General features: G+C 38.9%; 1 protein-coding gene across 3 annotated transcripts in view; it reads right to left on the bottom strand.

Moving 5' to 3' along the window:
* Positions 1-25,615, bottom strand: part of DENND1B (DENN domain containing 1B) — a 168,206-nt gene that overhangs the window by 109,342 nt on the left and 33,249 nt on the right. For all 3 annotated transcript variants that reach the window (XM_040610332.1, XM_040610334.1, XM_040610333.1), the window contains exon 3: positions 15,328-15,371. In XM_040610332.1, the coding sequence (XP_040466266.1) occupies positions 15,328-15,371 (44 nt within the window). The remainder of the gene's footprint in view (positions 1-15,327; positions 15,372-25,615) is intronic.

The following is a 25,615-nucleotide window of genomic DNA, read 5'->3' as shown; positions in this document are numbered from 1 at the left end:
TTATTTGTGAAGACAAAAGCTTGTACAAGTCTTCAGAAAGCAAAATATCCTTAATTTGCATGTCCCATGATTATTTCCTCCTCCGGTTCTCACACTATTAGTGCTTTCAGAAACAGTCACTGTATCATAAAGGCAAGAAATTGCATACAGGGGGAACACTGTAACAATATTGTAAAAAAAACCAAGTAAAAGTTTACCTATTTGCTTTCAAACACCAAATAAACATCTACAGTTGCATACACAATTGAGTTTAATTGCTAAGTTATCCTCTATCTCACTCCTTACACAAGCTCCAAGAGAAAGAAGAAAATCATAAAATTAGTGTCATGTGAACTACATCAGCTGCTTCCCTCACAAAAAGCTTAAACAAAAATGGAAACAGTATTTAAGGAAATATTTCCTTCATGCCTATAGCACAGCAGCAAAAACTTGCATTCTCACAGGCTCATGGTCCAGCAGTTTTATTAATTCCCTTTCATCAATTGCGGTGCACAACTCCAGCCTGGCCTGGTCATGCTCACTGGCTCTATATTGAGATGATATAACAGAAGCTAAAAAGAATTATTTAGTGTTCCTTGCTTATTTTGATACCCGTACAGCTAATTCTATGTATCATCATTTTATAAAGCAACGTAAAAGCTGTTAGAAGATGCTTCTGAACTCACCACACCAGCTTTCTGGAGAAAAGCTCCTGATAACTCACAGTCTTGTTCTGAACTGAAATTACTCGTTAGTCATTTTGGTTAGATATAAGATCGATACCATATACTTTACTAACTAGAAAATATAGGATTTATATATATAAATATAATATCACAGTGTAGTTGATACAAGCATATGAAACCTTCATAGCTGTTTAGTATACACTGCAGAGCACGGTGATTTGGGAGGGTACTTGTTTCTTTTTCCACTCGATCAAGACACAATGTGATCTCACTACAGCCAGAAGGTGGTAGGGGAGCTGCTTCTATGAGAAAATTGCACCAGATTTGATATGTACAACATAATCAGCTTATTAATGTATCTCTACACAGGCATGAGTGTGGTTTTTTACTTTATCTTCTGCATTTCTACCAGTTACATTTTTCTATGGAGACGAGGGCTGATGACTTGATGAACCAACAAAAATTAAATATTTCAGTAGTATAACATTAAATGATGAAGTTAAGTATTGAAGCATAACCTGATTAATTTCTGAGGTTAGAAGAATGTGGAAACTATTCAGCCCAGCATTTTTATTTTCTTACTATAACATATTCTGCATTTTGTATCTAGGTGAGGAGGGAAAAGAACCTGACTAAGTGCATTCCTGTGAAATGATTAAAAATCTTCCCCAATAGGAATACTGTAAGGTACCCAGAACGTTGAACCACTTCTTAAAGAGTGTTTAGACACCATTTTTTAAGAGAGCCTTGTTACCTTCCAGCTGTTTCTGTTTATCTGCAGTGTAAGGCTGCTCCTCAACCAAGCAGGTGGGTTCTCCCCCAGGTCCACGCTACACATACAAAGACATCTCTGGAGATGGAAGGGTTCAGCCTTACACCGAGACGCAGTTACACTGTGTCCGTTCCAGAGACACATCAGGACACCCAGGGAAGGAATGGCTTAAGCAAAAGAGATAGTAACCAAGATCATTTGAATTATTTCATTACATAATCCAGACCAGGTTACCAAAACCATAATATAAAAATATAAACCAGCGCTCAAATAGCTATCGATCTATCTTTCCTCATCTCTTTATGCTGTTTCGAGGCAGAGATCAGCCAAAGAAACATCAATTATAGGAGCACAAATAAATGGTCACCCACTTATTTACAAAACACTTCCCTCCTCCCATTATCCTTACTTCTTCAACTGTTTTCTTCCTTAGTAACAATCTTTTTCTAGCTTTTGTTTTCTCTTATTTCTCTATTTTATTTTTGTGAAGTCCTTTTCTCCCACCCCTCTTACTGAAAGGGGACATTCTCTTTTTTTGTCAGTCTTATCTTTGTCATACCGACTTTATTAAGCAGTCTCCTTTTTTTTCCCCTTGTTGACAAAAGCTACTTGCTGTTCTATTTCAGTATTTCATCTAACTGTCCTGCAAAACTCTTACTTTCTTCCTGCTAGAACTTCCTCTCCCTACTAACCTCTCCAGAAATGTGTTCTCTTGAAACACCTGACTGCAAGGGCTCTCTTGTGGTTCTTCTTAATAGTTTTCCCTACTCAAATCTCCAACTCCAACTCCAACGTCTTCTCTTCGCTCTTAACCCAACTTGCCCTCTCTTCTTTTCTCGGAGGGGACTCTGTTTCACCATACCTCACCACAGTTTTCAGTCACCCTGTACCAGTCCAAGCACACAAACGAGACCTACTTGAGATTGAAGCCTACCACGACAGGTACTTCTGACTCAAACCCGTGACTTCAGTGGGAATATTTAAATGCTTAAAGTTAAGCACAAATTTAGGTTCATTCTTAAATCAAAGCCAGGCTGTTTAGCACCTTGCAGCATTGAGCCCTTCATCATTACAGTTTATCAAAGGTGAAATTCTAATGCTGCCACATAAAACAGCCATTGAAAAGGCAAGCTCTGTCCTCACCACTGACTCTTCCTTCTCCTCCCTCTGAAGCTGCGCACACCCATGGCAGGGACCCATGTGAAGCCAGCAGCAGCAGTTATATTTCAAAGACTTAGCTCTTACCTCTGCTAAAAATCTAATCATGAAATTGTAGCTACAATAAAGGCAGGCCCAAATGGTTTGAACAACAAAAAAAATTAATCTTGGATTATATTCATGGAAATTCAAAGGTCTAAAGTACGGAAGTCATTATCAGGCCTCTGTAACTATTTTTAACCTCTAAGTGCCTCTCCAAAGTGCATCATTCAGTGATTATCTAGTAGTTCTGTATGGTACCAAAAAGAAAAAAAAATTACCACCTGCTTTCTGAACATTGAAAGCAAAGAATACAGAAATCAAATGCAAATGGCTTAGGGTAGAGATGCAAAACTTTTTAAAAATAAATAAAGATGTACCTTAAAGCTACAGAACTTCAGTGTTGAAAGAATAAACCACTAAATCAGCTTTTTATTTTACTTTTTTTAAAGCCAGAAATGTCAAGTTTTAAATATTTTAGCTATCATTTCCGTATTTGTCAATTAAAGTGTACACACGATTTAGAATTTTCAGGAGTTCAAAGTCACTTGTGAAGAAGAGACTGGACATCAGAAGTGTACAACTACGTGACTCTGACAAGCTCTCTGCAACACAAGCAACGCTATTCTCCAACCTTTATGAATCATTTGAAATATAAAACTTTTCCAGACTTACCAGTGAGACCCACTTTGTACATGGAAAGAAATACAATCAGTAGTTACCTTTTTGCATTTTCACCTTTGGATATTTCAGATTTTCCTCTAGATCAAATTATGAAGAATTCTCTGAAGTTGTTTCAGAGAAATATTAATACATAATAGCAATTATTAATTGGCTTGCTAGTCACATTTATGGAGTAGACCCACGAAAGTCATGTGCACACCGCACCACTTCATTTGCAGCACAGGATGAATGCAGCCATGACATGAAATAGTGGGCTAACAAAATGTGACACCAGAGTTCCAGTGCTGTGTGGGTGGCAAACCGCAGGCCCACAGATGTGCCCCCTAACCTACCTGTTGCAATACTTCTCTTCCCACAAGAGAAAAAAGAAGATCTGTGCCATCACAGCTCCCTCAGGATAGGCCTGCTCTTGTCACCTCAGAATTCTCAGGATCAGTTTCAGATAGCGCTGTGTTTCCTGACACCTGATTCTATCCCGATACAGCTGACACATACAAGTTCCTGACAAACACACGAAGGGGAAGGTAATTCTGGAACACCCAGCAGAATCTGTCACTAGTGGATTCAAGAAAGATGAAAACTCCACTGTGCTGAGCTGTGCGTACATTCCTACAATAACAGATTCTTTTGACCCACGGAACACAAATTCCACTCCACTGCTGAGAACAACTGTTGCTCCTCATTTAGTTGGCTCCCAGGTAAAGTACAGCTGGAGAGGCCCTACAGCCTGGGACTTTCAGAATCATAACACCTAAACACCAAGCTTTTTAGAGGAAGGTCTGCTCTCTAAGAAGTGTCATGGTTTCACAATTCTAAAGCTTATTCAGAAATGCGTTCATTGTCTAAAATGAAGAGCTCAATAGCTGCAAATGAGGAGGAGATTGCTTGCAAATTCAGAGATTTTTATAAGATGTTGGAGTCTCTATTTGTCTTATTGTTCCTAAATTTCATCATGTAACCAGTTAAAAATAAAGCATATTTCAGCCATAGCTGTTTCCAGCATAACACACAGGGACCCAAAGTTCACTTTAAAACAACAAGCTCAGTTACAAATAGCAGAACAGTTAAAACAACGTGAAGTTCAGCACAGCTTAATTTACCTGCTTTAAAAAACCCTCACCTTTCCTGGAACTCATAATAAAAAATAAAAATTGACAACGCTCTTCTCCCCAAAGAAAGCTTCCATTAGAATAAGTGTAGATTGAAATGTTACTATCTATCCCTATTACTGGCAAGGCAAACAAAAATAAGATAAGTAAAACTTTGCCATACTGCTCTAGAAAACATGTAACATTTGTATCCCACGCACCAGTAAGTAGTTTCCCCTTACTTCCCGGACTGGTGTCAGGGAGACCGTTATACCCCAGGCAGCGTGGGAGAGCTGGGAAAAACAGGAAAATGCTCTTCCGTCTCCACTCTTAAGATTACTATGTGGGCAATATTTAACTTTTAAGGCAGTATTTATTGCCTTTAAGAAAGTTCATTATATTTTGTACAAAAAAGACACCAGCGTATGACACAAATTTCTATCATCACGCAGGAGGGAAAATGTTACTTTTTATTAATACACACTTTCAATGACAGCAACTCTTAACGTTATCTAGAAACTCAAGAGAAATTGCCTTAAACTAGGGGTAAGGTAGACATCACTTTCAAAATCCAAATACGTAAACCTTTGAAGGCCAGGTCAAAACCCATGTGTCACCCTGCACAGCTGAGGGCAGGCATACTCACTTCATTCAAGACGTCTTAAGATTTCCCACTGCTTACACCACCAGTTAAGGTGCATCCTTGGCAGCAACACTGAGAATCTCCTGCACGTTCTGTTTGGATGCTGTTTCTCCAGTAGTAAAAAAAAAATAACCACACAAAAAAAACCCACAACCACACACATATTAAAACCAGTTTTTATTTATTTGTTTTACCTGTTAAGTTTTTTCACTCCAGCTTGGAATACCTCTGATAGCTCAGAACAGAAATCAGCCTATTTGCAACAGACCCAAGTCCACCTGTTCAACAGACCGCTTTAAAGTGCCGTTTGCGAGTCCGGAAACGCCTGCAGAACAGTATCAAGAAATATCTCTAGTAGACCATAGTTGACACTCAAGTCAAAAGGCTCCCATTTGCAAGATTTACTTCCCAATCACCAAGGAAAGAAATTTTTAAAAGGAAAATTAAGTATTTTATTTCCATAAAAATAAAATGTACTGAAAAAGTCATAAAATGTCAAGCATGCAAATTCTACTCTTGATGACACTTGATGTATTTCAGATTCAACTCCAAGCATAATATTTTTCATGTTCCAAATACTTCTTCCTCCATAAATTCTAGCGTTTCACCAGAGACTTCAAACTATGCATAGTACTAACTATAAAAGAGAGAAACAAAAAAAAAGAGCAACTGGGATTTTGATGGAAGTAACCAAAGCAGAAGACCCACAACATGCAGACAACATCAGACAACCAGAATGAAAGGTCAGAGGCAAGAAAAGGAGAAGATCATTTTTGAGGCAGAAGGGAGAAACCAGCTAAATGGATTTACTTTATAAATTAGATAATGGTTTCTACCTGCACATGGCACCATGTTATCTTTTCAATACTGGTGATCAGAGGTTGCCAGGCTTTGGGATATACAACCAGCAAACAGTTCTGACAACTATTGCAGTTCTTTCAAGTCTACTCTTAGCATCATCAGTAAAAAGTCTGGATTTTTCCAAAAATGTTTTCCAGGCTGACAGGTTAAAAAGGGAGGAAAAACAAAAAATAAAATAAAAAAAAAGCCTCATCTTATTTGAAATAGCACTTTACATTTTCCAACTCCCTCAGTTTTCTACCCATTATGCTTTCACCCAGGCACATTTCAGAAGCAGAAGCAAGCAAACATTATGCCTACTGCAGTCAAACTGGGTACAGCAGCCTGAGCGTGACAGAATTGCTCCTTTTTCTGAACCAAGTCCTAAGTATAAATAAGAAGTACTGCACTGGTTACCTAAAAGACACGTCCTGAAACAGAGACTGTCTGCAAACAGCAGGATGTCGTTCCTTGCCTAGAAAGCTTCTACTGAACAATTGGTTTGCCCAGTAAATACCCAGTATACCCAGTACTGATGTACACAGAAAGGTCAGCCCCAGCTCTGCAGATCACTTATATGCAAAAACTGGCCTGCTGAGGCGGGGGAGCGCAACTGTTGTTAAGGTGCCAGGTGATGCTCTTCCAGAATCAGAACTTTCCACTGATTTTTTTTTTTTTTTTTAATAAAATGACTGTACAGCATATGCCATGATGAAATCCTGATTTTTCTGGCAACTCAGAAATTAGAAGTAGTTAATGAATGAAGTATCGCATAAGTTAATTAACAACTTGGGTGCCATGCCAAGAGTAAATATCTGTAGTAGATGGAGAGTGACTTATGTAGACAAATAAGGTGAGACAGTCCAAAAGCTAAACCCTTGACTGGCTCGTCCACCTTTACACACGCAGCCCTACGCGGAAGCGCGCCAGCTCGCGCGGCTGCATCAGCAGTAGGGGAAGTACATTACGTTGTACAGGGTAGTGAAACCCATTACATGTGTGGGCTGAGTTTCTTGAGCTAGAAGGATCTATAACGAAGAGAAAAGGAACTGAGAAAGGAAATCAGCTTCTAAGGAACCTGCTAGGATTATCGTTTCATAATTACAATTATTTTTACATTACAATGTTATTTTTATACAAGAAACTCTTATTTCTTGTTTTACAGGCAGCATAGGTCAAATTCTAAGCCTGACCATAATACAGCTCAACAGGAATCACTTGCAGTAATAGTTTTTCAATACTAAACTCGGACTTTATCAACAGTGTTGAAAAATGGAAGAGAGATGAAAGAACTCCACGACCAAAGAAGGACAGGGAAGAAACAAACAAGCATAACTGTAAAGCCCTAATATAATCCTTGTGTTTCCAGATGCAGACAGATGACAAGACAGATGACCACCACACACACACACAAAGAAAATGCACAATGGACATATGATTAGACGTATTTTTTCCCAAGGAGATAGACAATGTACATTCACTTCACCTATGGCTGCTCCTGCCCAGCCCTCTGGCTCCCTGCTATGGCACCATTGCTGGAGATGACTTTGAAACCATTTCAGGCTGGCGTTTCTGCATGGAAGCATCCATCAGCCACTTCAGCACAAAGCCAGCCAGCTTCGTTTAGACCTCCAATAAAGCATAAGCCAACTCTGAAGAGCTAAGAGGAGGGGATGGCAGCTTCCACCAGCGAGCCAGGCAGCACAAGTGGTAACAGCCAGGAAGATTTTCAGCTGCTTTACTTTGATCCAGAGGAATGAAACTGCCCATGCCCAGGGAAGACACTCACAAATGTAACCCGAGTATTCACCGCACTTACTGAAAATCAATAAAAATCCTGTTCCTAGAGCAGGATTTCTCTCTAAAGTGAAAGAGGTCTTCCCTCTTCCCAACTTTAGTCTAAAACTCAAGAAATGATGCACCAAGTCTGCACTGGCCCAGCATGTCTTCTCTAATAGTGGCTACTAACACCTAGTGAAGGACAAGGGACAGAGAGAAGCATGCCCTGTAACCTCCGGCAGGTTACTTCTCAGATGTGGACCTTTTGTTACTGATGGTACTTTTATTTATGACTGCAGACAGAAACTGACACACAAAACACAGAAACTCAACACCTCTGCTTAGGGAAGAAGCAAACAGTCTACTAGCCAAGTAGTTCACAATGCCTTGAAAACTTATACAGAAGTAATGAGTACCAGTAATGTATTTCCCTTCCTGATCACCTGCCTGGAGCTGCTTCACTTTCACTTACTCCTCATCCAAGACTCCAAACCATGTAGTCTGGACCCCTGCAGCTGCAGACCACTAACCGCCCCTGCCTTGCTCTTGCTGCTGGCAAAGTCCTCTGCTGCTCCACTTCCTCATCTCGGTCCCATCAAGCCTCATTCTTTGGCACCAGATTGCCCTGGGGTTCCAATCATCATAATTGAACTATGGCATTTGATCTGAGACCATTTCCTAACATAAGTAAAAGGAAGTTATTTTATTTAACAAAATACAAACAAGTTATTTGAAGTGGCGCTTCAAATACCTGTAGCAGTAACAGTGAACCTCAGATACTCTCCCAGTTCTGCAGAAAACTATCATCAGGAAAGGCAGAGCAACAGCCAAGAACCAAACACAGCGTTCAGGAATACAAGTTCAGGAACCAAATACAGGCTTCAGGAACCACACAGTACCAAACACAAAAAGAGCTGAGCCAATTAGGATAGTCCTCAAAAAAACCAGCAGTAAGCTTGAGAGAACAGCAACGCTGAAAGTAGAAGAGGCAACATACTGAAGACTAAAGTGGATGGAGGGTGCTAAGCAAGTAGGTGAGGAAGTATATTGTAGCATGGAATAAGGAATTAAGTGACACGACTGGAATATTCTGAGGGCAGTCGAGGGCAGTCAACACCACCACACATGACAATTTGGCAGTCTTTCTGGAAGACATTCCAAATGATTGTCATCACCATTTCAGCCATCAGTTAATTTCTTCCCTGTTTTGGCACATCGCTGAAGGCTGTAGGAAAAGCCAAATCACTAACAGATATTTTTGATAGGCTGATACAGAATATCTGAAGGACAGTCAAATATAAATACTGTACTTATTTGAGCAAACAGAGAAAAGAACATTTTACAAAACGTAGTCCCCCAATATCACGGCTGTATAATTAAAAAGAAATGGCTAACATATGCATACAGTCTATTAAAATGTACATAATTTATTTGACTCAAAACGAAAACATATCTAACAAGTAATTCCATTCATCTGGCCCTTTTTCACCCAGCCTTAAGATATACAAATGCATGCCTTTTCACCAGAACACAGCAGCTGGGAATGAAAAGGAAAGCATTCAAATGATCATTTTCACATCATATTCCATCGCCTTTTCACCAGCTTCTCCCCAGTCTTTCTTTGAGTCCCATTCTGTTACGAGAGAGCTGCTTTTTAGATCAATTCATATTTCCATAATCCACACTGCTGTTTCTCCCTCTCCTCCCCAGGGTGGACTAACCCCTGCATCCAGAACTATGGCTTACAACTGTCATTAAGACCTATAACAATAACAAGATAACAAAAGAGCTGGTAGAGATGAGGATAGCCAGTACCATATGCTGATCAAGTTCAACATTTTTAACTTAAAAGCTCTGTAAAACAAAACTGCCACAAGCCTGAAAACAAGCATGCCTGATATTGCCACCTGTCCTCAAAACTTCAAGAAAGTTCAATGTTTTCAGTAGTGGGCTTTTATGATTTTATAAATAAAAGTCTCAAAGATTTATTCTGTCTCTGTTAGGATGAATTAAAAAAACCCTGAGACTGCATCTTGGGATATTCACATCTTGAATGGTACAAGGGTCTTGTCGATCCTGGGTGTCCCCAGCATGTCTAGGTGGGCAGTTATTTCACAGAATGTTTATCAAGATCAGATAGATCTTTTCTGTTCATGCAGGGCGGTTGGTCACTACAAATACACCTCCGTGTTTTCCTGCCAATTCTCTATCAGCTGTGATTTGCATAGACAGCAATCACTGCTGCCTCACACACCCAGTATTCTTCAGTAAAAGCAATACGTATTTCAAACATGAATTGTCAGGAAATTACAACAAACTATCTTACCCTGACAAAGCTTACTTGCAATGCACAAAGTTGCCATCATCTCAGCTGGGTTAACTGTTTTCCTCAAAGTTACACAGAGATCAGAGTTCCAAAATATCCTTAAAACTAAACAATGGTGTGTAACATTCAGAAAAAAATACTCTTGAAAATTAGTAATCTCATTAGATTCCTCCCTTCTCATACCAATGTACCCAAATACTAATCAAACCTATTAATACACATGAAACAAAGTCCCAAAACCCTTTTCAAGATTTACTGACAAAAACAAAGCACCTACCTAGTTAGCATAAACATTTGAAACATGTATTTAACGCCTCATCAGTATAAAAGAACAAAGCCATCCAATGCAGAAAGCCAGTGAGATGCATCCCCTAACAGCACGCCTGCAGCCCTGAAAGAGTGTAAACAGTCTCGTACCTCCTGGGTTCCTGCCGCTCTCTTAGGAGTGCACAGAGGAACAAAAAACCATCACAACTGCCTTCCACACATTATTTTCACCAGACAACAGATTTTAGCTTGCTTCTGGAGATATATATATTTATATTTTTATAAAACTTGTACTATTATTTAAATCTTTTAAAAAAATAATATAATCTCTTTCATATTGGCCTCATTTATATAATTGCTGCCACAATCCATGCAATTAAATATTCCATCCTGCAAGAAACTGAGCACACTTTGACTCCAATCAGATTATTCATTTAAGCCAGGCTTAACTTTTAATAGTTAATACATACATCGAAAGTGTACAATTACTGTTTTGACTGTACAGTAAGTGTATGCTGAGGGAAGGCTAGCATATTACATATTAGTACTTCAGAGGATTTATACCTTAAACAACTGATGTTTACATGCGCGCATGTATATCTATATATTTTATATATACAAATACTTTCACATGAATCCGATAGATTGACATGTATAATATCAGGCTTTAGTACTTAGGTCACTACAGGATAAGGAGTAAGGTTATGGCTCACATATGGTCACTTTTGCATAATGTGATACATTAAAAAATAGAACCCAGATGTTATAAAACATGAATTATAAAATATGAGATAATAACACAAAGGGTGTTACAGTAACTTTATAACAAATAGTAGAGATTCCTCACATGGGATGCCACATCCCTCACTGTTTACTCATCTGCAGGGTTTGGGAAAAGTCTGACATGAAGAAGCAGGTTTGGTCTGCTTGCCTTAGAAAGCAGAGAGCGAGAGAAGATCAGATGAAATCTGCAACACTACCAATGTTCTAATGCACAATCTCAATTCCTTCTCAACCCACATCTTCAGTCAACAACCCCTTGTCATACTTGATATGACTAAAGTGGCAAGATAATCTCCTGCCGTATTAGCCATTTGTCTCATCCTTCTGGTGAGATGTTTTTCACCAGCAGAGAAGTGGCAGACAAAGAAAGAAATTATGATGTGATTAGAAAGGAGAAGAGTAAGAGCTATTCAATGGATCCGTTTTTCTACACACTGGGACCTACTACAGATGGAAATCACTTTGGACCAATAAGCAGTCAGATTTAAAAGCAACTGAATTCTTACACAGCTAAAAATACCATCTAAAATAGTAGTAAGTACTAACTTTGTAAGAAATGTTAGACTTCACATGCTTCGAAGGTTAAGACAACACAGAAAGCAGCACTGCCCCTGGCTGAGCCACTGGCACCTGCTGGTGCTGTCAGCACTGTGCTCTCGCCCTTCCTTGTGCCAACACTACTCTTCCCAGGAATGTTTCAACCCCATGAAGTTACTGGGAGCTTGAGTGTGTTTATTTCCAGAACAGCTACGAGGAGAGGCATACTGGAGGCATCCGGGCACATCTGACATCAACAGGGCTTTGCCACCGACTCCGCTGCCCCGACAAGACAGCCGGAGTCAGCAGATCTCCGTTGTGCTGGGTGACATGAATTTTGGCAGAGACACACAACTACTTTTTCAACAGTTATGAAGTATTTCATTTTTGGAAACAAAGTTGTTTGTTTTATTTGGATTGCTTCTCTAAAGCACTTAAAGAATACTTCATTTTCTAAAACTACCAGATCTTTTTTCCAGCTACCATAGCATTAATATTTTCTTTTTACAGACTTCCATTTGCAAATGAGCTTGCAAGGCTGAACTTGAAAATTCTAGTCCAACCAGTCTGATAAACAAAATAGGAATTTCAAGATTAAAAACATACACATCTTTTATCATAAAAAATCAATTGAGCACAAGGGGAGTACTGAACATACTACAAGACAGTAGTATGCCTGTAGGCATATATATTCTAAATGTATTTTAAATTTATAAAAAACGTTCCATTAAAGGGCTAGAACCCATTCCCCATCCAAATGTTAGCTTGTGAGGATAACCACAAAAGCACTTTATATGCTCAAATGAGGAATCTTCTAATTTTTTCTACAGTGTTGAGGTTATTCGGAACTTTTTCAACACTGTCAAACTTATGTTTACAGCATTAATGCCAGTACAACAGTAAATTGTAACTCTATGTCGTCTCAAACAGATTACTTCTTTCAGCTTTTGGGGTACTTTATTAATAAAGATTTTCTTTGAACTGGTAGTGTGGTTCTTTTTACTTAGAATTCTCCACAACACGAGTTCATTATTGAATTGATAGTCTTGAAAGTCACTAAAAAGTTAATAACTCCCACCGTAAAATATATTTTAAAAAAAATAAAAAGCAACAACACCAACACAGCACTTCCTGAAATACTCGTGGCAAAGAGAATTATTTTTCATTTCCTGCCTTGAAACATTACTTTTTTTCTTTCCCCATTTTCCCCAGTCTATGTTTCTTCCCTTTTCCTTCTTATTCTGCCATCTGAAGAAGTACCAGATAGAAAATATGTGGCTTCCCTGCAGTCTTGGCAGATAAAGGAATCAATAACGAATCTTGCAAATTCTTTTGTGGTACCAAAACTGCGCCTTAATATTTCCTTTACTTAATGGACCACCTGTGAGTATGTGATTATGCAAGTCACTCATGTCTTCTTTTTCCTGATCATCTGTAGTTTCTGCATCACGTCCAAAACAGATGTGCCATTTTGCAAAACAAGATTTTGGAAAGTCAACTTTAAGAAAAAAAAGAGACCCAAAGAAGAATACTGCCAGCATAAAAGAAAATGGCAGGCCACAGGACTAAGAGAGAGGATTAGGCACAAGTAAGCATTGGAAAGTTCAGGCACACTGAGAGGACGAATGTGAGAGAGAAGGAATCTATCAAAATGGCTTAGACAAGTTTTCATTGCATTATGAAAGCAACAAAAAGGTGACATGATAAACTGTAGAAAAATTCAGGAAGAGAGCAAAATATTTTGCCCACTGTTATCATATCACTGTGCAAACAGACAGCCCTTAGATTTTAGGAAAGATGATTCTTTGGGATACATCCAAAAACTAACTCACACATTTTACATTTAAAATAGAAATGACTGGGAAATAGAATGAAGAATATTCTTTTTCTGTTGTTTTTTTATCATTGGTGGTGGTGGGTTTGGGTGGTTGTTTTTTTTAATATTCTCCCCACAAAATGTCATTGAAATTGGCCTTGATAGCTTTAATGAAATTTCATTTTTGTAAAAAGTTAAATCCGGTGGATATTCAGGTCTCCAATACAAACCTACCAAGTTCAATACGCACACACACGCACAGAAGGCTTCTGCGGATTTCACTTGACTCCTTGGCTCAGGGTTCGCTACAGAAGCTGCTACATATTCTAAGTCCAGTGGTTCTAACAGGAAAGTTTCCCTTGCAAGGATGAGGATTAAAACATACTGTTTTCCAGGAACACAATTTACCTGAAACACTACATTACCTAAGCTGCTGAGACACAAGGTGCAGATGCACGTTTTTCAGACCCCAAAGGCAGACAGCTGCCTGAGGCCTCTAGTTTTTATAGATTAGGTACGTCTATTGCGTCTTTGTACGATTCCCCTCCAGCCTTTAGTGGGCTTCATCTTCTAATCATTTTTCTACACCAGCTGTTCTTTGAATAACCTTCGACTTACTGAATAAGCTCCCATTTTTCTTCATACATAATTTCTCTTTTTTTTTTCTTTTTTAAGATCAAGTCTTTCTTAGGCAAAAGAAAAAGAACAAAAACTAGAAAAAAAGAATTTAAATTACAATAAAGATGATCGTTCTGCGGCCAAGAAAATTATCAAAACTTGCTGGATGTCTAGCTAAGAACATCTACCAGTACACTTTGCTCATGTACCATTTATCACTATCTCATAAATTGCACATGTTTCTGACTGATGCTATTCCCTAACCAGACATCCTACCTTCTATGTTTGTATATTTATCCCTTTCATCATGAATCACCTTACAGCTGTCTTTATAGAATCTTGTATTACTGATTTTTTTAAAAAAATATCAACTATTTATCAAGATCTACTGCACAAAATATTTCCAGATCATCCATTTTAGTGATATTACCAATAAAGAATGTTTGACGGTATCAGTCTAAAAAGAAGAGCAAAGAGAGATACTGAGTCAGAGATATTTATTTTATTCAGTGGCTTTATGTATTTGTGTTCATGAAAATAAACATATTTCCATGGAAGAGGCTCATCTAAAAGTTGCTGAAATCATAAAATGTAATAGTTTTGTTAAATTTTAATATTAATAACTTTAATAAAATAGTCCAAGAGAAAGAAAAAAACCCAACACACTACTTAATAGCTTTGCCACCACCTCAAACAGTGAAATAATCCATCGATCCTGTACGCATAAGCCTTCCTTTAAGGACTAATTATAGATAGAAACTAGGATTTTCATGTTTTCAAAATCAGTACATTTAGATCATTGTCTCTTATAAGGTCTGCAGATATTTATTTTTTTCCCAAGCAAATAACTAGGGCATCTCTGAAATATTATTAAATAAATATATAAGATTTTGCACTGTAAAGGATTAAAGGAATGGGACACACAGGTTCTGACGTTAAAGGGACATACATGTGCAGCTCCTTCAACTTTTTCGTTAACACAGTTTAAAACATCAACGTTTGGAAAAGTTTTGTTGATAAATTTTCCACATTTTCAGTCCTACAACAGAAAAAACCCAACACTTACAACTGAAACAGCTTACAAAATACTCGGTATCAAAAGTAAGGTGACACAAAGAATTAGTATCATCTACAGTGCTCTACAACTGCTACTGCACATTCCTGTCACAAAGTCATTTTAATCACCAAGCCACCAGTTGGGTGAAGGCTTCCTTCCTGCTATCATTAGCATCTGCCTCTCCACAGCTGAATAGGAGAGCTTTTTTATTATTATTCTAACATTAAAATAAAAGTTCAATCTCATGTTTCCAACCTGGTCTCCAAAGTCCTCTGGGAACTTCCACAGTACCACTGGATCTGTAAATAATTGACAGACAGCATTAATCAGAGGCAAAGGAACAGAGTATTACAGTCAGAGTACATTTTAATATTAAAAAGAGGGTCAGCTTAGCATCAAGCTCTGAGGCAAGTGCAAAAATGTATCTAAAATCTAAGGAATATACTGGATTATTAAAAAGACATGTCATATTTATGATACTATATGTTTATTGCTTTACATACAGTAGTAGGTTATAACATACTAGATTATGGTATTTTCATATTCAAATCTTTCTCATTGACCTTTGAGTACTTCATTTTTTAAGCAGGTTCAATTTTCACATTTTAACTCAATGAAGAAATAAAATGCTATAAAACCTCTTTCCTTCCAAGGGAAAAATGATCTAAATTGATAAGAAGGGGAAAACAAAGATCTCTCTGAGGAACAGAACAGTGTAATTTGTGATTTTAAAGACAGTACCAATGTAACCAGCGCACTCAAGGAAAAGTTTAGAAGAACTAGCATGCTCGAATATTTTCTATTCAGAGCCATTTAAGATCAGCATTTCAAAAATCTCTTGCAAGTTTTCATTAACCTATTATAAACTGTTAATTATCAAAACTATCAGTATTACTTAGGCTATCTATAAGTCTACAATCAACACTACTTTGAAGGCATCATGTAACACAACGACCCGAACCGTAACCTTTCAACAAAAAACTAATTATGCTCTTCATCCCCCCAAAGCTTTTAATCTCCTGTGACACAAAGCCTTCCCGAGATGCTACTGTCAAACTGTGCCACAGGCACCCATGAGGCTTCACGGTACTTCCACGCCACACATTAACAGCAGCGTTCCTCCACGTGCTAAGGCAAAACTACCCGGCCTTGGGCAAGGGAGACCCAGGTCAGCACCAAAGCCCAGGCCAGGGGGAGACCCCGCGGGGGCAGCAGGCTGCAAGGCTACGGAGAAACCTGCCAGCAGGCACCGAGGGACACTGCCTGACGAGAGCTGCAACCTCCCGGCTACCTTGGGAGCTGCTGGGATGCCTGTCTTCCCAGCAGCCAAGATCTGGGAAGCATATTTGGATTTCCACTCTCTAACACTAGCACCATCCGACAAATCAGAAACTTCCTTCTTACTGGTACATTTTATGTCAGAACCAGAGGGTTCTCCACTTTTGGCAGATTACAGAGGTTTCTACTTTTCTTCATCCTCCCACATATGTTTGCTGCTGCAAATCGAAGCCTTAATGGACGGGGAACACCCTTGATGGTATTTCCATTCCCAGCTGCTGATTTCAGATCCCGCTATCCAACACGCAGCTGCTGCACCCGCGTTTTCCGCTGGCCCACTCACAGGGAGCTGGAGCCCGACGCCAGCATTCCTCCTTCACCCCAGGCCAGCTGGTAACCAACAGGGGAACATGCAGTTTGGAAGTGTTGTGAAATTCAACCTGTCAATCAACTCAACCTAATTTAGACCTAATTTTCATCTAATTCAAATCTAATTGAGATTTTAGATAAAAATGTGGCTATTTGACTCTTCTTATTGGACAAGCACATTTTTGCTCCCAGGGAGGGTTCTGCAACTGTTATTTATGGAAATGTATGTATTTTGCACAAGGAATCTTCCTCCATCTAGCAGAAGCAAGAACTTCTGGAAGCATATATGAAATGAGACAAGATGCTACATTTATAAAAATATGAGAGCAAATACATACAGCCACTTAAAAGAGACCTTTTCCGCCCCATCTATTTTGTTTGTATTCCAATCACAAACACATCTGTGTAATGACCAGATACAAAAGGAGTTTGAATATCTCAGTGCCTGAACTGAAAGGGATCTCTTGTTTTTATTCCAATTTAGTACCATGAAAACTAAAGTCATTGTATATCAACTGCAATCTCTGATAAATTCAAGGCACAGCAAGCATGGTAATGGATATCAAATACTCCATGTTAAGTAATTCATAAATCGCTAAAAACCACTGGAAATTGTACAGAATCCAAAATATATTTTAAAAGAGCTTGCAAATCTAAGGCCATATGTCCACAAACATTTCAAGCATAAACATCTCTGGACACAAGCAATCTCACTGCACTCCCACTGCCAGCTACTTGCTGGTGGTCCCACACCACCAGCTCTCTCCTGCTGCTGCAGACTCTTCCACGGCTACACACTGCACCAGGCAAGGGAACTGACCAAGGTCAAACCAACTGTCAAATTTTTCAGGTCAGTGTCAACTAGATCAGTTCCCCAGAAACACTGGGTTTGTGCCAGAAGAAAGGAAGAAAAATTGGGGAATGGGGAGTTGTGGTGAGAAGAACGTGGGACTGCTTCACCCAGCAGCAATCCAGCCTTAAGCATTTGCTAGACCTCATGAAACATAAGTTGGTTACCAGCTGCCTCTAGTTCCCTTTCTTATCACCCATTTTTTGCCCAGAACTTCTCGAGTCTTGTACCATTTATAGCGGCTTCTCTTGCAAAACTCGAGAGCTGGTGCCTGCGCCTGCGCCTGGCTGTCCTGCCGTAAGGCAGGCTGGCGGAGCATCACCCCGGAGAGCGGCTCGGCGAGCTCCCGTCTCACCGCAAGGGAGCCAGGCAGATCGTTTTGGCAGATGTGAAGTACAGTTACACCAGAAACGTTTAGTACGTTGAATGCTTTAGCAACACAGTAACAAAATCATAAGGTTTTCGGATACTTTGTAAAATGTTTAAGGTGTAACTTCAAAATCAGAAAGAAATTTAATTTCTTTCTTTCACTGTCCTTAGTGGAAGTATAACTGCCCTGCTTCAAAAAAGGAAGCGGATCACAACAGCAAAGCCACCAAGTGTGTTTTTAAAAGATCACAATCAGGAGCAAAGCACAACCTCAGAATTAAACAAGACTTGGCTCTAAGTAACTTGGGGTTTGGGGTCAAAAAATGGGTAAAATTCACACCTGAGTGAGGCACCAATGGAGCTGAACAGCATTTCACAGGAGCACCCTTCTTTACCTACTGGCAACAAGACCAAAACCTCCAATAGCGTATCAGGGTACCAAAATAAGTTAACACATAAAACTTCCAACTATAATTTAGTATCCTGCTCAGCTTGCTATCTTTACTTCATATTAGGGCACTCTCATACTACTGTGGTCTCACTTGCAATGATAAAAACAACTCTAAAGTAAATTCCAGTTCACTCAACTACAGGTATAACAACATTTATTTTCATAACATGAAAGGATATTTATGTAATGAAAGGATACTTAAATTCATGTGATCTAAACAGGCAGAATAATACTCTTAGTACTCCTCCATGAAAACAAAAAAGAGCCAACATTTAAAAAAACATTCCTAACTCAATTCAAGAAAAACATTCAGTGCTACTTTCAGCAAAAATTACATGCCTCCAAAATTTGTCCCACTGCTTCAAGCTGGGTTTGCATGTTGTTATTACTGGCTTTTAACTGGTTATTTTAGTAGGTACTTGCAATACATATATTAAGTAAGAAAATCTGATGTGACTTGTGCTTCAAAAAGAAAGGTTACTACACACTTTTTATGCCTTTGCTCCCTGAAACCAAACCCTAACACCTGTAATAAGCCTTGGGATTTTATGATAATTATCCAAGTCAGGGATTGGGCTTTTTTCAAAAGATTATGTTTGTTTCTGCTTTTGGAGCTAGGCTCAGGCAGCATCTGACACATCTTTGTGGCAACTTCTCACAAGTGCTGTGAAGGAAGAAACAAAAGGATACTGATTTAGAAATAAAAAGAGAAAGTATAATCCAATTCTACAACTTTACGCACTTTATCTTTGGATTTACAAAGACTGAATTTCTTTTTCCTGAGGATTACTTTCCAGATACCCCATCTGATCTGGCAATGTTAGGTCAATTTTATGCTGATTTTATGGGTGAGAGGATGAGAATCACTCAGAAATAGCTGTGGCTGAGGAATTACTGAGTTTCGCCTCGTTTTCTTTTTCTAACAGCCATTTCTGGGACAAAGACTTTGCAGCAGTTCTAAGTAAATGTAGTAGTTAAGAGGAAATTGTTAAGTGCACACATAGAATAGTTTGTGCATAGCATGTGCAAAGATATAGATCGTTGCATGTGTAAATAGATATATGCATGTACAAGCATCACTTCTTCCTATGCCTACAGCATCCAAGACAGACATTTCTTATAAACATTCATCTTAGTACATGCCAGTAACACTTGAAAATTCCTTTGTTAAATATCCTACAGCATGGGAAAGTGTATCGTCTAGGTGTGAATTTCACACCGCTGTGAGGCTACAGCTCATGTACACCTTGCTAGACTTAACTTGTGACATCTGACTGATTTGACTACTTTTGTATCATTTGTGATCACCTAAGTCTGTCTATACATATTTTAGAAGAAATCTTTCTATAATAAGATTCAGAAAGAACCAGCTAAATCCCTGAGGATCGCAGTTAGAAGCAGATGCAACTCTTGGTGCAAGTCAGAAGAGACAAGCATGGAAAGGTTTGTTGAGGGACCAAGACTCAGAGTACAGTATACTTGATACAAAGAGGAAAAGCGAGTCACACTTAATGCTTAAAAACAAAAGTATTCAAAATGTTGCAATCTAGAACTACTCCACAAAAAAATGCAGGCAACTATGACACATGCTAAGAGAAGAGGAAAACATAAGCATATCCTCAAGGTAATTCGTCTCCAAAAATCTATTCCCACAGAGGTAACTTCATAAAGCGTGTCATCCATATTTTTTAGGAAAACCACCACTTCCAACACATTTTAGCTTCTGTAATAAATCTAAGAAAATATTAGAAAGTACTATTTCTCATGACAGAGCAGATTAGAGAAGCAGAGAACTACCAAAAAAAAAAAAAAAAAAAATAGCTTTCTGAGTGGTAACTTTCCAAAAAATTCTGTAGTGAAAAATACCCTTTCACAATCATTAAGCTTGCTGATTACAATCGTCACCCAAAAATGCAACAGGATAAGATAATTAGCACACATTGAATTTGGTAATGGAACAGAAATTACAACACATGCTGAGAAACATCACCTCTGGTAATTCTATTGATGGCAACAGAGAATATTTTCAGACAGAAAAACACAGCTAAAGTAAAATGAAACGGGTTAATTAAGTAGCTCAACATTCTGCCTGGAGAGAAGGAATCTTCATCCCTGTGGGTTTAACGGAGCAGGATATACAAAAAGACTGCCAAGCAGAGTTGGTCATGTCTTGGGACAGAGGAATGGACTAGATGACTGCTCAATATCCCTCCAGCTATATTTTCTCTGATGCCATAAAGATATTCATTGGAAAAAAGCTGTCAGTGCAGAGGGGAAAGAAGAGACTGGGGCCAGGAGTTACAAGGGTGGGGAAGAAACACAGTGAGGAAAAGGAAGGCAGAAAAGCAAAGCTTATTACAGACAGTTTTTATTTCTTGTCTGGGGGGAGGGAAAGAATTTCCAGATTGTTTTTCTTATGTGAACAAGAAAAAGCAATTAATAAAGCTGAAATGATACATCATTATCTCAAGGAACAGATTTATAAACACATATTTAAGGAATAAGCAGAACTGATTTTGTTAGAAGTAGTTATCAGTAATAAAAAAAACCTAGTTCTTTAAAGCAAGTTACCAAGTTTCTAACACGGCCATTGTTCAAAGGCAAAAATCTTCTACATACTTAAAACAATTTGACAGAAACTCGTACCATTAATTATAATGATGCATTTGTATCAATATAGTATTTTATTACCACAACAGTGATTCAGAAACAAAGTAAGAGATCAACCATAATATGCAAACCAAGAGTTTTCACAGATGAAATCATCTCATGAAAAAAACAGCATTCACATAAAAAGATTACTTCTTGGGGAGAAAAAAAAAAAAAAAAAAAAAGAAGAAAAAAAAAGACTTCTGTACATCATATTAAAATCTGCTTGTTAACAGTTTCATACATGAAGTGCCAGAGGTGCAGCAGGAACAGAAGGCACTGCTGTCAGGAAGATCTGAGTGTGACAGTGGTCCTCAGCTCCCAGGTTTGGGGGATCAAAGCATAGCACCCGCCAGTAGCTGGAGGAAGAGCAAGATGCCACAGAGAAGGGGGGAAGAAGGGAGTTGCAGTACTTTCCAAGCATCAGTAATCAAAAGACAGAACAAGGACAAAATACATTGAAGCAACTTCATAAAAAAAGTGAAACTAAGAAACACTTGCTAACTTCTCTGGCACTTAAAACCTGTCAGATTAAAGACAATATGCAAATGAGGGTGCCACTGTAGAAAATACTTGAAAGTACACTTTTATGCAAATCAGGTAGTCCACCTATTTTTTTGTTCATCAAAGGAATACCGAAAGAAACTTCTACAGGACTGCTAAGTCTGTTCTCACTCCAAGTATTCCACAGGAAGCTTACAGCAGAATGCAACCACACCCTTGGTCTTTTCATGAAAGCAACAGAAAGCATATTTACAAAATTATATCAAATCTTAGTAATCCATGTCCTTCGACTTCTTTACTCACAGTTTACCCACTAATGTGCATTCCTAAACTGCCACCAGTTTCTAACAGTTGCTACTTCAGCAAATAGCAAAGAAACACACGGCACAAAAACGCTGCGCTGAAGCAAGTCAGCTCCCCTGGAACGATGACTGCTTTCAACCAAAGACCAGGAATACGGAGTGCTTGACCACTGACAATTTTAAGAGTTAAATACTGACACTTCACAACCACGTCAGTTACAGAAAAAGGTTAACGAGTTTCAGGAATTACATTTTCCACCTTTTCCTGCTGTATATTAACACACTGAGATTTTTCTGGGTCTCTAGGTGCTGACACATGAACCTCGGCAACACATTTGATCAAGGTGCTGAACCTGGACTTGCCTTTCAAAATAAACCACAATTTGGCCACAACACAGGAGCCCGGCTGTCTCCTGTCCACTTTCCCTTCCCCACACCAGTGGCCTCTGCCTTGCCTTCAAGCGATTGCAAAGCTTATACCCTATTTTTAAAAATTATTTAGGCAGTAAAGTTACCTGACTCACACTGGTATCGAAGGAGGTATTTGGAGTGTGTGATTTTGACATTTTTCCTTTTAACTTCCCTCATACAAAGCATGAACTAAACAACAGTGTCACAAACATAGACTAAATACTGCCCTTTAATGAAGGGGAAATGGAAAACAACATTTTAGTAGCCTGCCTCAGTTACAGTCACAGCAACTGTCGTCTATAAGTCTTTGTAGCTGCACATCTGCAAATAAGAAATGTGATTTTTATATCAGTGACTTTTCAGTCAGGTTCAGAAACATTATTACAAAGACCGACTCCTCACAGGTGTGATGAAAACATCTTCCTCCCACAAGGAAGCTTTACCTAAGGAAACTGCTTTTAATTGTAGCTGAACATCAAGCTGGTCAGGCTTTCAAGTATGCTGAAAACTCTACCACAGTTTAAAATTATTTCTGTAGCACTTATGCTTGAAAAATGCCCATAAATCTAAGTAACCCAAATCACTCATGGACTTACTAAGCGGCTCAGAATGTAACTGCATCTTTTCACAGACATCTAACTTACTAAATAGTTTCAGGATACCAGTGCTCACACTGCACCTGTGGAAACATAGAATTTTGTTTCTAATATGTGGGAGAACAAAGATACAATCCATGCATCTATAGAGGTGCGGGGCTTTGTCTGACAGCAATACAGGGTCTGGACCTGACAGTTCCTCTGATCTTTCAAATTTCCCCATCTGTAACGTGCTCAAACTAGGAAATAGGTATTTTTTTCCCTCTTATGAGCAAGCAGATGGTTAAAACTTCAAGCCACAATTTGCCTTCTCTGTCGGAGCCGCAGGTCAATCCCTTTTTGCCCAAGAATTTGTTACGACTGAAGGACAGAGCAGTAAGTCATTTCAGCTAACTAGGGATAGAAAGAAAGGGTCCTTTTGGCTGCAATGCTATTAGCCATGCTTCAGGATAAAACCTTAATCAGGGTGAGAGTTCACTTCACAGATAGTGCACAGACAAAATGAATATGTTCAGCCTTCATTTGGTCTCTTTGCAAGATAAGCAGGAATTTCTTTTACCTGCTAAGTCTTGAGAACGAGCTTGTAAAGTGTGGCAACAACTGTATGCCTTTTGGAGCCACAGTGTTATCTTTGATTTTCCTACTTTGAACTTGTAATCATGAGTGAATTACAGCTCATGGAAATGAGGATCTAAGAACTAAGGTAGCAAAAGTACAAGCAAGTGAGCATATCTATGCCTTAAGTCATTGCTAATGTCTGAGGAAGGTTTACAAAACAAAATACTACAGCTGTCACCGGGTCTCTTGTTCAAAGCAGTTTAAATGAGACAAGCTGTGCAGTGATCTAATGAAATGAACAATAATTGAAAACAGTAAGACTAAGGTCACTTACCTTTGTATACCAATAAGAGTTTTACATCCCACCCTGTAAGGATGAAAAACTAACTCACTACACGCCCTTGCACAGACACATTGCATGTGCAGCATTTTGTTTGTTTTAAATGAAGGTATACAAAATTCTTTAAAAATATTGTGGGCTACATGACGTTTTCCTACATTAGTGCTGCAAGATTGATTTTGAGAAAGATCTAGAAAAGTTCAAGTACATTACTACCAAGCAACATATATTAAGTAAACTAGGAAGAATCCTGCACAGCCAAACATACTGGAGATGACCCGACACTTGGCTCTCCCACATCAGTGATGTCTGACCAGAGACAGAGAAAAACATTTTATCTCACCAGGTCCAATATTATATTTGCTTTGTGGAACCCATACAGACTGCATATAAAAAAAATCAAAAATCTTTTGGCACGTGACTAAGACTACATCTCGATATCTCATGGATGCCTGAGTTACTGCTTCCTAATTCCCTGCAAGAAACAGAAATTTGGTATCAGCTTGGACATGAAACCAGGAATATATGTGACCCCGTAAAGCAAACTGCCTGGTTGCAGGAAACACAGAAATCTTTTTGTGTTTGTGTCAAAAAATCCACTTTTGACATTGCTCAAAAAGAAATCTTACATTATAGTTCACACGCCTAAAAAAATGAAATTAAGTAAAAAACTTAACCAAAGATTTAAATTTTGATTTTTTTTTGTTAATTTTTTTTAATTAGCTATATTTTTTTTCAATGCCCAAGTAAGTCCAATTCTCTTGCTTCTTCGAGAAAAAAAAAAAAAGAATGTTGTAGGGAAACTCCCTCTTGACCACAGAAGATAAAATTATCACCTATTTACATCACTTTTTGCCTGAACAGTGCAGTAACATTCCTTCCACCAGTGAGGACCATATCCTGGACACAGCCCAACTGTTAGTACTTGAGGGCAGGATTTCCCTGTAAGTTATGCCCCTTGCCTTAAACACCAACTAACACAAGCAGTAAAACGTGATGATTCAGTAACTAACAGGATTTTCAGGCCAAAGCAATACTGGAATACATAATATAGGAACAATGGAATACATAACATTACCACGGAATACAGAATATCATTATCCAAATTGTAAAGGAAAGGGCACCACATCGATAAGACTAGATACAAGGAAGACTGTTTTCCAGTGAGGGTTGTGAAACACTGGCACAGGTTGCCCAGAGAGATGGAGATGCTCCATCCCTGGAAACATGCAAGGTCAGGTCAGACGGGGCTCTGAGCAACCTGATCTTGTTGAAGATGTCCCTGCTCATGGCAGGGGGGTTGTGCCAGAGGACCTTTAAAGGTCCCTTCCAGCCCAAACCATTGTATGATTCTATGATATATATTTAGTACACCAGTAAACAAATGCCACTTCCAAACATCCTCCAATAACATTGTCCCCAGTCAAAAGCTTTAGATAAACGGTGCCCAAACATGGAAAATATCCCCAAAACTTAAGTATATGAAGTTTATAATGTGGAAAGCACGAAGGTGGAAAAATATTCAGTTGTCTTCTGCATTTCCTTCCCTGCGTCCTTGCTTCCTACCCTACTCGCTAAGTGTTCTCTATTTAGCAGGCATATGGAAGAGGAACGCTTTCCTTCAGCACCTGGCAAAGACCCCGGCTGTCACTGAGCTGAGACACAGCACACGCAGCAGTGACCAGGCTGTGGGATGGGGCTGTCCCCCACTCCAGCACACCTCCTCCTTTCCCATGAAGCTACCGTGAGCAAAGCTGAAACCGGAGTTGGCAACATGGCAATTCTTCAGGCATCACAGGCTGGCCTGTGCTTCATATCCTCTTCCCAGAGGCCCTGCCTTCCCCAGGCTCAGGGGAGAAGGAAGGT

Source organism: Falco naumanni, chromosome 11 (assembly GCF_017639655.2).
Source record: "Falco naumanni isolate bFalNau1 chromosome 11, bFalNau1.pat, whole genome shotgun sequence".
Taxonomy (NCBI): Eukaryota; Metazoa; Chordata; class Aves; order Falconiformes; family Falconidae; genus Falco; species Falco naumanni.
This window is presented reverse-complemented; position numbering and strand designations above follow the sequence as displayed.